This window comes from Xiphophorus hellerii, chromosome 16 (genome assembly GCF_003331165.1).
Source record: "Xiphophorus hellerii strain 12219 chromosome 16, Xiphophorus_hellerii-4.1, whole genome shotgun sequence".
NCBI lineage: Eukaryota > Metazoa > Chordata > Actinopteri > Cyprinodontiformes > Poeciliidae > Xiphophorus > Xiphophorus hellerii.
Window position 1 is genome coordinate 9,753,452 of NC_045687.1, and position 16,858 is coordinate 9,770,309.

At 38.6% G+C, this 16,858-nt stretch overlaps 1 protein-coding gene across 2 annotated transcripts; it reads left to right on the plus strand.

Moving 5' to 3' along the window:
• The first annotated feature begins 1,963 nt into the window (after positions 1-1,963).
• LOC116736103 (myosin heavy chain, fast skeletal muscle) lies at positions 1,964-12,577 on the plus strand. Of its 2 annotated transcripts, XM_032588348.1 has the most exons (41): positions 1,964-1,987; positions 2,394-2,450; positions 2,574-2,796; positions 2,895-3,038; positions 3,134-3,290; positions 3,398-3,425; positions 3,515-3,632; positions 3,720-3,812; positions 3,895-3,958; positions 4,062-4,160; positions 4,249-4,352; positions 4,435-4,573; positions 4,667-4,785; positions 4,861-5,010; positions 5,092-5,262; positions 5,364-5,670; positions 5,981-6,051; positions 6,133-6,220; positions 6,333-6,450; positions 6,536-6,659; positions 6,748-6,884; positions 6,983-7,238; positions 7,455-7,697; positions 7,807-7,983; positions 8,076-8,221; positions 8,303-8,393; positions 8,484-8,873; positions 8,961-9,087; positions 9,165-9,283; positions 9,373-9,569; positions 9,653-9,836; positions 9,915-10,080; positions 10,281-10,405; positions 10,519-10,827; positions 10,904-11,107; positions 11,196-11,321; positions 11,410-11,580; positions 11,667-11,771; positions 11,903-11,998; positions 12,117-12,248; positions 12,445-12,462. In XM_032588348.1, the coding sequence occupies exons 3-41, from the start codon at positions 2,593-2,595 to the stop codon at positions 12,460-12,462; spliced, it is 5,817 nt and encodes a 1,938-aa protein (XP_032444239.1). In that variant the 5' UTR covers positions 1,964-1,987; positions 2,394-2,450; positions 2,574-2,592. The 2 variants fall into 2 exon arrangements, with proteins under 2 accessions (XP_032444239.1, XP_032444238.1); XM_032588347.1 differs by lacking the exons at positions 1,964-1,987; positions 2,394-2,450 and having other exon boundaries at positions 2,593-2,796; positions 12,445-12,577.
• The last annotated feature ends 4,281 nt before the right edge of the window (positions 12,578-16,858 follow it).

Genomic DNA, 16,858 nt, shown 5'->3' on the forward strand with positions numbered 1-16,858 from the left:
TAAGTGTATTGGGTTTTTTTTACCCAAACAACATCCAAAATGTCCTAATGTGGGCAGAGGAGCTGACTTCTTGAGGCAAAACAATAATCAACAATAATAAGCAGTCTGATTAGTTTTAGATACCATCACACAAAGCTTTGGAGAAGTGAAGGAGCATAGTGGAATAGTGTTTAGCTCTGCCCTATGTTATAATCTTGGCCAGAGCTTTTCTGCCTACAGTTTGAATTGTCCCATCATCTATTTGATTTATTATGAGTTCTCAGATCACCACTGACTGTTTCAAGACTGACTTTATGGGAGCATTGTATTTACAAAACTAATTCATCAAACTTTATTATCACAATTGTTACTAGTTTTAAACAAGACACTAACCAAAGTTTTAGCCTACAAAAATCCATATGGACTCATGAGTAGTATAATTTAGTTTCAATAGCGGGTCACTCAAATGATATGAAAACACAATCACCAGTTGGACTTTGAATTTTTTTATCCAGCTAAAAAAAAAAAAAAAAACAATATTATATTTGTTTTATCAATTACTTGTAGAGGAAGTACAGTATTTCCATGTTCTCCATTAATATGTGAATTGTTTTTGAGGTTGGAAAGGGAAGCTCAAAAGTAGTTTTTAGATGGGGACCTAAGTTACAACCCTTTAATGATGCTTCTTCAGCAGGTCCCAGTCTTGTTTAAATAAGGCAGCTGGAGAACATTCATTTTCCCTAGGGTGGAACTTATTTTGAGCAAGATCCTGGGCAAAAGGCCATCTGTTTTCATTTCCTTGTAGGGCAATAATTGGCAACAGCTAAACTTTTACGGTTAAGACCTCATATATAGATTTATTACAGGAATTTAAGATGCCCCAGTATTCAGTAACTGGATACTACAAGCCTTTTGGCGACATTTCCAAGCCTAAGTGCCATGTACATATCTGAAATGAGCCATAAAAAACATTGATGTGAAGTCATGCCTATTAATAAAGTGATTTTATTTCAATTTGATATTTCATCTTGTTTGTATCTCTAAGGTAGAATATATTTTTAGAAAATTTCTCTAGGTGAATTACCTTCCACATACACACATTTTATTCATCTTTAAAATATTTTGGTGACAGCTTGTACTTAAAATGGCAGTAGCACTAACGTCACAGCTTTAATTAATATTTAATCCAGTAACAGATTATGTTGCTCTGCACTTAGTGCAAAGCCTGCTCATACAATTGCATCTATAAAACACGTTTAAATATAATAACTTACACATGTATTTTAAAAAAAGCACTATTTTTCCTTAAATTAAAAAGAGAGTTTTTCAGCCAGCCAAACATTTCATATGTTAATGTGATACTAAATACCAGTCAAACTTGGATATCTTTCCAAAATCAGATCCAAAGCAGTTCACAACCGTACAAAAAAATCTATTTTAATGTTCATATATGTTTTCTGAATAATAATATATATATAAACGTTCTTCTGGACTACTCAGAGATTTATTTTATTTAGTCAGCACTTCTGTTTCCTCATGTGGAGGCAGTAGTGGACAATATTTTGCATTAAAACATTTGTGGCTCTTAATTTTAGTCATTGATGCATGAGCATCTGCATAATTTTCTCACAATATTTATACAACATGCTGCAAGAAATCCCTCAAGACTTTGGTATGCTGAAATCCATTTATTGAATATTGGAGGTTTATCTTACAGTTATTTGAATTTTATTTCTTGAAATTCTTTTAGTTTTTTTCCCTTCCATTAATTTTTGTCATCCCATAAAATCATTTTAAGTATATGATAAGACAGATAACTAGTTTTAAAGCTGAAGTTAAGAGGAAGGCACGTATAATTTCTGTAAACATATCCTCCACAAAATAAGCCACAGGATGATTAGAGATCATGACCAAACTGGGTGAGTGGCAACTGCTGACCAGACACTCCCACCCTCTATAAATGAGGGAGCTCCAGACTTCTGCTTGAACTGATAGGCTGCTGTCACAGGTGAGTGCATTCATAATAACAATATTTTCTAGTCTTCATTTTATAAAAGATTGTCATGTTGCATTTTCCCCACAATTTAACGGTCAAGTTACCTTTAAACATACGTACATCAGCCCAATTACATTTCCTCAGAATTCTATTCTCCTCTAGTGTAGCCCAGAAAAATCCCAGTTAAGGCCTTTAAAAATATTGGATTCCTATATATATCTTGTGGTTAAACATTAACCTCTTCTCTTTCAGAAAAGTTTTATTTAATTAGCCGTAAGGAAGTTAAATATAAGGGGGCATAGAATTTTACAAATGAAATGAAAAAAGATTTTGCCATATCTGATATTTACGTTTTCATCATTTGTCTACCAACCTGACAGGATACTAACACAAAAATCATTTGTCTGTTCCTTTTCAGCATCTTCACAGGTCAGCCGAAACCAAAGACATCATTCTTGTTTCCAATCGGGTTGAGGTAATAATAAGCAGGAAACATTTAAACTTGAAGTAGATGTTTCAACAAAGTAACAATTAATAATAACCAATGAATGTGAATATGCTAAGACTACCATAAACTCATTCGGATTGTCATTTTCAGTCTCAACTGAAGTGCCACCATGAGCACGGACGCAGAGATGGAGGCCTATGGCCCGGCAGCCATTTACCTCCGGAAGTCAGAAAAGGAGAGGATTGAGGCTCAGGCCGCTCCATTTGATGCTAAATCAGCTTACTTTGTGGTGGATCCTGATGAGATGTATCTCAAGGGGAAACTTGTGAAGAAAGAAGGTGGCAAAGCCACTGTTGAGACAGATGGAGGCAAGGTGGGTAAAGCTTTGTTAAGTTTTTAAATTTTGTTCTTTTCTAATTCCTCCTGAATGTTATATTTTAGACACTTTGTGACAGTCCATGTTTGTTTTAGACTGTAACAGTCAAAGAGGATGACATCCATCCCAGAAATCCTCCAAAGTTTGACAAAATTGAGGACATGGTCATGATGACCCACCTCAACGAGCCTTGTGTGTTGTATAACCTCAAAGAGCGTTATGCATCCTGGATGATCTACGTGAGTTCTCAGCTGCATTTCAACTTAAAAGGAGAAACCATATCTGTGTATTCATTTAAATGGCTAAACATAGATTATCCCTTCTTCTGTAACAGACCTACTCCGGGTTGTTCTGTGTGGTCGTGAATCCCTACAAGTGGCTGCCTGTGTATGATGCTATTGTTGTAGCAGGATACAGAGGCAAGAAGAGGATTGAGGCTCCACCTCACATCTTCTCCATCTCTGACAATGCCTATCAGTACATGCTCACAGGTAAATCAAAGACTAAAGTGTTTTCCCAAAAGAAATGGAAAGAAAGAACATATCCACATTGACATGAACTTAATGCAGCAACTAAAGTATTATGGTGTACGTTGCAGATCGTGAGAACCAGTCTGTCCTGATTACGTGAGTATTGCACAAACTCAATTGGTCATTCTTTTACAAAATGTACAAAAATGAAGTTGATAAGTCATAATGTGTCTCTGGTATCTCAGCGGAGAATCCGGTGCTGGCAAGACTGTCAACACCAAGCGTGTCATCCAGTACTTTGCAACAATTGCAGCTCTTGGTGGCAAAAAGGACCAAGCGCCGCAAGGTGCGGGAAAAATCCAGGTGATTATCCGTTTTAAGAAAAAACAGGTTTCCACAGTGTATACTTAGGTGCATACTGCAAAAATATTCACAACTGTCAATGTGCAGGGCTCCCTTGAGGACCAAATTGTTGCTGCTAACCCTCTGCTAGAGGCTTATGGTAATGCCAAGACTGTGAGGAATGACAACTCTTCCCGTTTTGTAAGTTAAGACAATGCTTAAATGTTCACTGATAGTTAATGCTTGATTTTAGAGTATAACACATAATATTAATTTTGCTTAGGGTAAATTCATCAGGATCCACTTTGGTACAAGTGGAAAGCTGTCCTCAGCTGATATTGAAACATGTAAGTAAAACATATGATGTAATCAGTATTATCTATTATTAATTTATAATCTATACCATGATTTCCTTATCAAAGTACTTACTTATATTCATGTAATTCTTAGATCTGCTGGAGAAGTCCCGTGTCACCTTCCAGCTGTCTGCTGAGAGGAGCTACCATATTTTCTATCAGCTTATGACAGCCCACAAGCCTGAGCTCATTGGTAAATGATCAAATACTTGAAATTTGAATGTAAAAAATTGCAACTTATAAGACAAAGAAGCTACAATGATTTGTTTCTATTGTTTCAGATGCTCTGCTGATCACCACCAACCCCTATGACTTCCCAATGATCAGCCAGGGTGAAATCACTGTCAAGAGTATCGATGATGTGGAGGAGTTCATCGCTACAGATGTAAAAGAATATTTAATTGATTTTAAAAAGAATTTTCTTAAAACATGTATTTAGTGTACTTAAAACTTCTTTCTCTACATAGACTGCTATTGACATATTGGGCTTCACTGCTGATGAGAAGTTTAACATCTACAAGCTCACTGGTGCTGTGATGCATCATGGCAACATGAAGTTCAAGCAGAAGCAGCGTGAGGAGCAGGCTGAACCAGATGGCACTGAGGGTAATTTATAAAATATCTCCAATCTTATTCTGTAGAGACACAAAAATTGTATAAAGTTTCAAGGTTTAAATGTGTTTTGTTTCTTTCCAAAAGTGGCTGATAAAATCGCCTACCTTCTGGGTCTGAACTCAGCTGATATGCTAAAGGCTCTGTGCTACCCAAGAGTCAAAGTTGGAAATGAGATGGTCACCAAAGGTCAGACTGTCCCACAGGTAATTTATACCGGTTGTGATGTTAAGCAGATGTTTATTTGTTTATTACATAAAACTGACAAATTATTCTTCTAGGTCAACAACGCCGTCAGCGCTCTGTGCAAGTCTATCTATGAGAAAATGTTCTTGTGGATGGTCATCCGTATCAATGAGATGCTGGACACAAAGCAGGCGAGAGCCTTCTTCATTGGAGTCTTGGACATTGCTGGCTTTGAGATCTTCGATGTGAGTAAAGAAAAACTTAAAAATGTCTTATGAAACAGCGTTGATTTCCAATAAGGTTAAAAAAACTCTCACTAATTACAGTACAACAGCTTGGAGCAGCTCTGCATCAACTTCACCAATGAGAAACTGCAACAGTTCTTCAACCACCACATGTTTGTCCTGGAGCAAGAGGAGTACAAGAAGGAAGGCATTGATTGGGAGTTCATTGACTTTGGTATGGACTTGGCTGCCTGCATTGAGCTTATTGAGAAAGTGAGTAGCTGTTTTAAAAATATTCTCGTTCAAATTTTGATCTAACTATCTTTTAACTTGAATTCAACCTGCACTCAAATTGATCTCACATTTGTTCACAGCCATTGGGCATCTTCTCCATCCTTGAAGAGGAGTGCATGTTCCCCAAAGCCTCTGACACAACTTTCAAGAACAAGCTGATTGATCAGCATCTTGGCAAGAACAGGGCCTTTGAGAAACCCAAGCCTGGAAAGGGCAAAGCTGAGGCTCACTTCTCCCTGGTTCACTATGCTGGTACAGTGGACTACAACATCACTGGCTGGCTGGACAAGAACAAGGACCCACTGAACGATTCTGTGGTCCAGCTCTACCAGAAGTCTGCAAACAAGTTGCTGTGCTTCCTGTATGTATCTCATGGTGCAGCTGAGGGTAAGTACCAGCAAAATAAACAGATAGCCTTAAATTGAGTAGCTTAATCTATTATGTGAGAAACAGCCTGAATAAACAAAGATCGGTCCAGAACAGTTTGAACCTTCATCTTATTAGTTTTTTCTGTTCAGTGATACCTAAATTGTGCCACTAAAATCACTTTTAAACATATCTAGAATGAATATGTTCTTGAATATGTTCATTCTAGATATACATAAAACTGTATGGTAACCACAATCATACAGTTGTGGTAAAGAGAGCTTAGCACAAGTAATGTTTAATATCACTGTTTTTAATGTCATAATTTCAGCTGAATCTGGTGGCAAGAAGGGTGGCAAGAAGAAGGGTGGTTCTTTCCAGACTGTGTCTGCTCTTTTCAGGGTATGGGCATTTTTTGAAGAACTATTAGAAGCTAAAAGTCTAAAATTACCCATGAATTAATTTTATGATGCTGGTCTACAGGAGAATTTGGGCAAACTGATGACCAACCTGAGGAGCACTCATCCTCACTTCGTGCGTTGCCTGATTCCCAATGAGTCAAAGACCCCAGGCAAGAAGCTCAGTCATAGAAATTTGACATTAAGTTGACATTAAGAAATTTTACATGATATTGTTTGGAGACTGTTGAATTATTTTTCACTAAATATATTACCAACCATCAGGTCTTATGGAGAACTTCTTGGTCATCCACCAGCTGAGGTGTAATGGTGTGCTGGAGGGCATCAGAATCTGCAGAAAGGGCTTCCCCAGCAGAATCCTCTATGGTGACTTCAAGCAGAGGTGGCTGCTGTTATCTTTCTGCATGTAAACACAAGTCTTCAGATGTGAAGATGGAAAAAGGCAACATCCAAATTTTCTCTCATAGATACAAAGTACTGAATGCCAGTGTTATCCCTGAGGGGCAGTTTATTGACAACAAGAAGGCTTCAGAGAAGCTGCTGGGCTCCATTGATGTGGACCACACTCAGTACAAGTTTGGACACACTAAGGTATGTTGGGAAAAACATTAATGACATTGCTGGTAAAAAAATTCTTTGTATCCATGTGTTTTAACTTGCAAACATTTTGCTATTATAGGTGTTCTTCAAAGCTGGTCTTCTGGGTTCTCTTGAGGAGATGAGAGATGAGAAACTGGCTTCACTTGTTACCATGACTCAGGCTCTCTGCAGAGGATATGTCATGAGGAAGGTGTTTGTGAAGATGATGGAGAGGAGGTGGGATTACTTCTAATTATGCTAGAAATTAGCTTGACATACTTATGTCTCTAAGGTGAAGAAAACATTTATCGTTAATTGTTGGGCTTTCATCTCAGAGAGTCTATCTACACCATCCAATACAACATTCGTTCCTTCATGAATGTGAAGAACTGGCCATGGATGACTCTGTATTTCAAGATCAAGCCTCTGCTGAAGAGTGCTGAGACTGAGAAGGAGTTGCAGAATATGAAGGAGAACTACGAAAAGATGAAGACAGACCTGGCTACTGCTTTGGCCAAAAAGAAGGAATTGGAGGAGAAAATGGTCTCTATGCTCCAGGAGAAGAATGACTTGCAGCTCCAAGTAGCTTCTGTGAGTAGGAAGATTTCTTGAATGTGATTTATTTATATTCATACTAGAGTAATTAACCATGTAGTTCCTATGTTCATAAACTAAAATAACAGTGGTGTTATGTATTTGATGAACACCTGGTCTGTGTAAAAAGTACATGTTTTTGAATCGTCCTTATTAGATGGATATGTATGTAAAAAAAAACATTTACATATGTTTCTTCCCCCTCAATCATAGGAAGTTGAGAATCTCTCAGATGCTGAGGAAAGGTGTGAAGGGCTGATTAAGAGCAAGATCCAGATGGAGGCCAAACTCAAGGAGACAACCGAGAGACTGGAGGATGAAGAGGAAATCAATGCTGAGCTGACTGCAAAGAAGAGGAAGCTGGAGGATGAATGCTCTGAGCTGAAGAAGGACATTGATGACTTAGAGCTCACCTTGGCTAAAGTGGAGAAGGAGAAACATGCTACTGAAAACAAGGTTCACATCACTGAGACACCATTATCAGAATATAATACACCAAACAACAGAATTTGTGAAATCTACAAGCCTATACTTCAATTAAAAATTGGTATTTCAACACCTTTAGGTGAAAAACCTGACAGAGGAGATGGCAACTCAGGATGAGGCCATTGCCAAGCTGACCAAGGAGAAGAAAGCCCTCCAAGAGGCCCATCAGCAAACACTGGATGATCTCCAGGCAGAGGAAGACAAAGTCAACACTCTGACCAAGGCCAAGACAAAGCTGGAACAGCAAGTGGATGATGTAAAAAAAATTCTTATTGGCCTTTATATTTTGAATTTAGGCATTATCTAGTCTTTGTACTGATAGCTGAACTTCTACCTACTGTTCTACAGCTTGAGGGCTCATTGGAGCAAGAGAAGAAACTTCGAATGGACCTTGAGAGAGCCAAGAGAAAGCTTGAAGGAGATCTGAAATTGGCACAGGAGTCAATCATGGATCTGGAGAATGACAAGCAGCAATCTGATGAAAAAATCAAGAAGTAATTTCAAATTTTCTTTTTTTGGCCACTGTACCTCGAAGTGTCCAAAATATTATATCTTTTATTTTTCTTGAAATACAGGAAGGACTTTGAAATCAGCCAGCTTCTCAGCAAGATTGAGGATGAACAGTCCCTTGGAGCTCAGCTTCAGAAGAAGATCAAGGAACTCCAGGTACAAAACATTAACCTTAATAACATTTGGCAGATTTTCTTATCTTCCATATTGATCTTGAGAGATTACTTCAATGCATGTGAATTCTAGGCTCGCATTGAGGAGCTGGAAGAGGAGATTGAGGCTGAGAGGGCTGCTAGGGCTAAGGTAGAGAAGCAGAGAGCTGACCTTTCCAGGGAGCTTGAGGAGATCAGCGAGAGGCTTGAGGAAGCTGGTGGAGCCACAGCTGCTCAGATTGAGATGAACAAGAAGCGTGAGGCTGAGTTCCAGAAGCTGCGTCGTGACCTTGAAGAGTCCACCCTGCAGCATGAAGCCACAGCAGCAGCTCTCCGCAAGAAGCAGGCCGACAGCGTTGCTGAGCTGGGAGAGCAGATCGACAATCTGCAGCGCGTCAAGCAGAAGTTGGAGAAGGAGAAGAGTGAGTACAAGATGGAGATTGATGACCTGTCCAGCAACATGGAGGCTGTCGCCAAATCCAAGGTGGGTGGATACTTCATGTTTTGAAATGCTCAGCAATATGGATTGTGGCTCAGAAGCACAATTTAAATACATTTGTGATGGTTTCAGGGCAACTTGGAGAAAATGTGCAGAACTCTTGAGGACCAACTTAGTGAAATCAAAGCTAAAAATGATGAGAATGTCCGCCAGCTGAATGACATTAATGCACAGAAAGCAAGACTCCAGACAGAAAATGGTAATTCACCTGACCTTAAACCACTGTTTTACATTGATTCACAATTTTCAGAAATAATATATTTTTGACTTTTACAGGTGAGTTTGCTCGCCAGCTTGAGGAAAAAGAAGCTCTTGTTTCTCAGCTGACAAGAGGCAAGCAGGCTTTCACTCAACAGATTGAGGAGCTCAAGAGACACATTGAGGAGGAAATGAAGGTATGAAAATCTGTTTACATTTCCTTTTGTCATAAATTATGAGGTCAGAACTAGACAAATCATTCTACTATCAAATTTGTGCTTTCCAGGCCAAGAATGCCCTGGCCCATGCTGTTCAATCAGCCCGCCATGACTGTGATCTGCTCAGAGAGCAGTTTGAGGAGGAGCAGGAGGCCAAGGCTGAGCTGCAGAGAGGCATGTCTAAGGCCAACAGTGAGGTGGCTCAATGGAGGTCCAAATATGAGACTGATGCCATCCAGCGCACTGAGGAGCTGGAGGAGGCCAAGTGAGTCATAATGAATGTCTCAATTTAATTATGTGTAATTTTTATTATGCATTTCTACCAATTGAAACATCTATGCACTATAGGAAAAAGCTTGCCCAGCGCTTGCAGGAGGCTGAGGAATCCATTGAGGCTGTGAACTCCAAGTGTGCCTCTTTGGAGAAGACCAAGCAGAGGCTCCAAGGTGAGGTGGAGGACCTCATGACAGATGTGGAGAGAGCTAATTCTCTGGCTGCCAACCTTGACAAGAAGCAGAGAAACTTTGACAAGGTACAGTAATTTTACAACAAATAAAAGGCTGATTAATTCAGATAAAAACATATTCTTAATTAGTCCTCATATTTCCAGGTCCTGGCAGAATGGAAGCAGAAGTATGAAGAGAGCCAGGCTGAGCTGGAAGGAGCCCAAAAGGAGGCCCGCTCCCTGAGCACTGAGCTGTTCAAGATGAAGAACTCCTATGAAGAGGCTCTGGACCAACTGGAGACCATGAAGAGAGAGAACAAGAACCTGCAGCGTACGTAATACTTGATTACTCAAGGAGTTGAGCAACTCCAAAATTACTGAGACATCCTTTTTATGCTTCATCCTCCATTAACTTAATCAATTCTCTATTGATTAAGCTAATAGAGAATGATTAATTCTGAAATTTCTTCCAAGTTTATATTTGGCAGATTTACATTATAGCTTCATTTATGTATTTACTTTTCATTGCAGAGGAGATCTCAGATCTGACTGAACAGATCGGTGAGACTGGTAAGAGCATCCATGAGCTGGAGAAGGCTAAAAAGACTGTGGAGACTGAGAAGTCTGAAATTCAGGCTGCACTGGAAGAAGCCGAGGTAACATTTTTCTCGTCAAATGAATAGCAATTTATAAAATACATCTACATATGCATACTCTCATACCTTTATATTTCTGCCATATAACCTTGTTATATGCTTGACCTTTCAAGGGCACCCTGGAGCATGAAGAGTCTAAGATTCTCCGCGTCCAGCTGGAGCTCAACCAGGTCAAGAGCGAGATTGACAGGAAGCTGGCAGAGAAGGATGAAGAAATGGAGCAGATCAAGAGAAACAGCCAGAGGGTGATTGACTCCATGCAGAGCACTCTGGATTCTGAGGTCAGGAGCAGGAATGATGCCCTGAGAGTCAAGAAGAAGATGGAGGGAGACCTGAACGAGATGGAGATCCAGCTGAGCCACGCCAACAGGCAGGCTGCCGAGGCCCAGAAACAATTGAGGAATGTCCAGGGACAACTCAAGGTGAGTTTGATATTAAACACAAATTAAGACTCTTCGAATGAAACCTTTCTAACATCCAAATTTTTATTGCTGTTAGGATGCCCAACTGCACCTTGATGATGCTGTCAGGGGACAGGAGGACATGAAGGAGCAGGTGGCCATGGTGGAGCGCAGGAACGGTCTGATGGTGGCTGAGATTGAGGAGCTGAGAGCTGCTCTGGAGCAAACAGAGAGATCACGTAAAGTGGCCGAGCAGGAGTTGGTTGATGCCAGTGAGCGTGTTGGTCTGCTGCACTCTCAGGTTGGGTTTTAGTTATTGACAAGAAACCAAGACTTTCCATGTCATGAGATCCCCACATCTATAATGTATCATTCTGATTAACTTTCAGAACACCAGCCTTCTGAACACCAAGAAAAAGTTGGAAAGTGATCTGGTCCAGGTTCAGGGTGAGGTGGATGATGCAGTTCAGGAAGCTAGGAATGCTGAAGAGAAGGCCAAAAAGGCTATCACTGATGTCAGTCTAAATATCAAAAATAATCTAATTGCAACCCCTCTTTATTAACTGGTTCTAACCCAAAACCGGTGACAAACCATTTCTTCAGGCTGCCATGATGGCTGAGGAGTTGAAGAAGGAGCAGGACACCAGCGCTCACCTGGAGAGGATGAAGAAGAACCTCGAGGTTACAGTGAAGGACCTGCAGCACCGCCTGGATGAGGCTGAGAACCTCGCCATGAAGGGTGGCAAGAAGCAGCTCCAGAAACTGGAGCAGAGGGTACAAACATTTTTTTGCTGTAAATTCACAGTGTAAATAATTTGTAGTAATATTAAATTGTTTCCTTATTCAACATCTTTAAACAGGTCCGAGAACTAGAGACTGAAGTTGAAGGGGAGCAGAGACGTGGAGCCGATGCTGTAAAAGGAGTCCGCAAATATGAGAGGAGAGTTAAGGAGCTGACTTACCAGGTGACTACTCTATTCTGTGTTTTCTAAGCACTTAAGTACCTCTAAAACCAAATAATATTATTATTTCACTCTCTATTATTTGTTGTGTTATTTAGAATAAGTCTTAACAAACCTTTTGTTCATCTATGTAGACCGAGGAGGACAAAAAGAATCTTGCAAGACTTCAGGATTTGGTGGACAAGTTGCAGCTCAAAGTGAAGGCCTACAAGAGACAGGCTGAGGAGGCGGTATGTGAAATGACTGATTGTCTGCCACCAAACAATGCCCACTTTAAGTTAGCACATTACCAAGTTTTTATTTGGCATTTTGTGTAAACTAAAATAATTGGTATCTCAAAACTTTCAGGAGGAACAAGCCAACAGCCACATGTCCAGGCTCAGGAAGGTCCAGCATGAGATGGAGGAAGCTCAGGAGCGTGCTGACATCGCTGAGTCTCAGGTCAACAAGCTCAGAGCCAAGAGCCGTGATACTGGAAAGGTGAGATCACATGTCAAACAAATGATACCATGAGCACAAGCTCTTTGACTATATCGTTTTATAATACACGTTGTAATTGAATGAATATTTGCAGAACTATTTTTATTTGATATTTTATCTTGCTTTCTCAGAGAAACCTGTCTACCTTAATGTTTGCATCTTATACTGATTCATTTTCTTTCTTCTTTTTTTCTAGTCTGACAGCGCTGAATAAGAGACACCCTCTATTTTGGAACATTACAATGCGGTTCATATAATATGAACTAGCTATAAAAGGTCATCATATACTGTACTATTTCAATAAATAATATCTTTAAAATGTAATACCATTCGATGGTTTTGTTTCACTTTCTTGAAATATAACTTTAGAACGAGTTAGTCACTTATCCGTAAAGGACAGATTTTTCCTCATTATGTTTACTAAACAGAGAAGAGTTCTTTTAAAACTAGCTTTCTTTTTTTCTAAAGTAAGTATGATTTGATCACCAGAGAAAGACAAAAGTTAGATTTTGATCGAACACAAACTTTGAATAACGTTGGAGTGGTCTCAGTTTACCCACCAACTGTAAAAACAATGTCCACCAAGGGTTATTTTCAAAAGGTATTTTTGGCTAAATTACCTTAACAATTGCAAACAATACTCTTATGTAAACCCCAGTACAAAACCAGAGGCTAAAAGACTTGATGGAAAAATGCATTATACTTCACACTACAAAGTAGAAAGCACAAGGCCAGCTTTATAACTTTGTATTTGGTCAAAAATTATAAAATAACACAAGCAAAGCGACATCTGTGTTTTAAATAAAAGGACAAGTGAAGCATTTTCTGTTACAGTATTTTAATACATTCATAAACCAAGTTTCATTACAACACTAAAGGAATTTCTTAAGTCATGCATTATGGCAACCTTGATTTTCTGGCAAGCTAGAAAATTATCATTTCAAGAGGAATATAAACATGATAAAGATATATACATACTCTGAAACTGCCATGCACAAGATTAAACTGGAGCTAGAATATCTTTAGAGACACATTTAAAAGTAGTTCTGTGTACTCATTATGTACACTGCACGGACTGTAACAAGGAATATATCAACTTTTTAAAGGAACATTTTTTCTTTAACGTGAATGGGATCATCCTCAGTTTTTTTTTATTTAAAAAGTTTAGTTCTCTTTGACATTCTACATCTTAGCAGAAAAGACATTCAACACTGTTTCATTAAGTTATGTGTGCAGTTTTACATCTATTGTGAAGCAATGCTCTTCCAAGAAGAATTTACATCAAAACAAGAGCAAATCCAAATTTAAAATATGTAAAGGTTTCTTCAAACAATTACTGTATCAGGAAGATATTTTATATTCACTTGCTACACTGTATCCCTTCATCTACCACACAGTAAAACTGAACATGTAGCTGTGGTTAAAACAGACACCTCGAATGAGTGAGTAAATCAGTCAACGTTCACATGGTCCGCCTTATAAGTACTCAAAATGCCTCTGTCATCTGTTTTGCATCCTGACACACGAGGCAACACTAGCAGATGCTGTCCTATTTTGGATTGTGCTGCTCTAGCTTATACCCCCGTCTGAAAATGTGAGCAGTCATCAAATAAATTAGACAGGCGGCCTATAAAATATGATATCTCCCCCACATCACCTCTCTTTCCCATGCTGGGCAGAGACTTAGTGATGGATGTGTTTCTATTTTTGTGAATAGCTAACCATAAACTGATTTGAAGAAAGTAATTAAGATAAAAATTCCTATATGTACTACTTAGCTTACAAAGATTTAAGACCTGTAACTTTGCATTGCTAATGTTAATAATAGTAAGACAACCTTAAATGTAACAAATATTGTAAATGTAACATACAAAGTTGACTTGTATTCTTTGCTAAAATATGTGATAATTCCTTAAATAACAAAAATTTTAGAATGTCCTAAACTTTATTTATAGGTAGTAGTTTGTGTTTTAATTTTTTTTATCCTATTAACTTGTGAAAATGTATATCACAACCACAAAGTAAAAGAAAATATTTGTGTACATTAAAAAAAATCTCATAAAGGGAAAGAGTGTTTGACAAAGATTGCACATTTCAGTATAGGATTCAACAACTGGAGAATATTCTTTTGGCCTATTTTTTATTATTTAAATTTTACTGTACTTGTCCACATGTTTTCTTCAAGGGAGGTCTAAATTTTAAACACAGGAATTTATATAATTTTTTATTGACTTTAAAGAGCTTGATGGTTCCATTATAATCTGTATGGACTCAACCAGTGGACTTAGTGTGCTCATCAGCAAAAAAGTGAAAGCAAATGGAGCCATTAACCCTTGACCAGGCAGTCCCTGCATAGGGATCAGCTGTAACCAGTCATTAAAACAGAACCCACTGCTATTTTTAGAAACCTGCTGAGAAGGGCACATTCACGACCACCTGCACTTCTGTGACTAAAAAGGATTTAACAATGGGTGTCATTTCATTTGCATCACATTACAGAGAGACCCTTCAAGCTCATTTTAAAACCAAACTTTTTAAACATAGCACCAATAAGAAAATTAGGGTTTGGCCATTTATGTCTTTGATGTAACAATGTCTCTTAAAAAAATAATAACTCCTTTATTATTTAAGAGTCTGTTAGGATTTCGTTCAATTGTGTCATATCTGTAAGTAATTTGATTTGTCAGTTCAGCTGCAGAACTGAGTATGTAGGTAACACCCACAAGAAACTAAATTCTTAATCCCAAAGCCACCTGCTATTGTCCTAGTGCCAAAGAGAAAATGCTAAGTCAATGTCTTATGACGACATGCGCTGGGACAAACACCAGTGTTTCCCCTACCATTATTCAAGGAGGGTACCTCGCCTTGCCAACGAGACCTATGGACCCTTCAAGAAGATCAAGCCATTTAGTTATCATACATGTTCTGCAAAGTATTTTATTTTCACTTTTACTATTTTTCCATACATTTCCTATTTTCTGTTACTAAATCAAAGGTTTCATGACACTACTTGTTGCACAGGGGCAGTAATTAGTACGGCACACTGCTTCTCCGTGTGCGAAGCTGCCTCTCTCTTCCTCACAGTTTAGATGAGCCATCTGTGCTGGCAGTTTTCTGCGTCAGTGGAGCTGTATCTGTCCACTGATATTATTTTTTAATGCATCTTTTACAACAGTGTGCTGGCCAAGACAACAGCGCAAAGTGTTATATTTTACAAAATATCAACACATACATTTAAACTGACAGATAAATGACGAATGTCAAATCTAACTAATAATTAATATGCATTAACTAAAATACAGACTAAAGTGCACTGAAAAAAGCCTGAACCAGTCAAAAGAATCTCACTGAGCATGAACATTTGTTCAAACATTCAACATATGGACATAATGGAGGCTAAATGCTGCACTTACAGTAACAGTAGATAGAAAAGATAATTCAGGGTTTCCCCCAATGTATTATAAGGCTGTTGGGCCGCCAGGCTTTACTTCCTCCTCCCCAGGCTAAGCGTTGTTATTTTTATTTAAAAACAAAAATGTTTGAATAAATTTTTTGTAAAATCTGCGCAGTGGTGAAGTTGGTAGCACTGTTGTCTTGCAGCAAGAAGGTCCTAGGTTCGAATCCCAGCCCGGTGTCTTTCTTCAGGGAGTTTGCATGTTCTCCCTGTATATGCATGGGTTCTCTCCAGGTACTTCAGCTTCCTCCTACAGTCCAAAAACATAACTGTCATGTTAATGGACTGGAGTCCAGGGTGTACCCCACCTCTCACCCGTTGACAGCGGGAGATAGGCATCAGTACACCTTGCAATCCCACTAGGGATAAGTGTGTATGATAATGGATGGATAAGATTTTTTTTATACACCAGTGACTCCAGACGTGTGGCTCTGTGTCTGCGCTGAAACTTGATAAAAGTTTTTGTTTTTGTTCCTCGGGGGGACAGTGTGTTCATGGGGTGGTGGTTTAGACCTTGAAAGAGCTATTGTGTTCACCTTGTAGTAACGCAGCATGCTGGGTGTTTTTTTGTACACAGTTTTGATATGCACATATCAAAACTGTGCATACCAAAACTGTGCCAGTTTGATGCATATCATATCAAATGTGCCATATCAAATGTCATATCAAATATCAAATGTCTTCTCTGGCAGAGTTGATGGGTGTGGCTGTCCAAAGATCAGAAAAATTTGTACCATAAAGCCCGGGCTACCGAAACAAATAGTCTCTGTGGAGCTTATTACAAACTCAACAGTCACAAAATGAAAAAGCTTGGTCCCCACAAAGGCTAAGTTTAATTGGCTGAGATTAAAAGCAATCAGTGATAACTGTAATTTGCTGAGATATTTGTGAACATACAGAGCTCAAACTCAAGATTAAACTCATAGCACCTGATTTTAGCTATGGTAACAAAACAATATAACTATGAAGATGTTCTTCGCACTTTTGCAAAGTAAACTTGCTAGCTCCTTAAAATCTTAAGTTTAAATGTTAAACAATTTTAAATATTTTAAAATGATCCATCTTGAAACAATTACATCAAAATTAATATCACTGTCACTCTCAGTAAACAAACAAGTGTTAAAATTCTGGATCTATGGTTTATGTTAAAATTCTA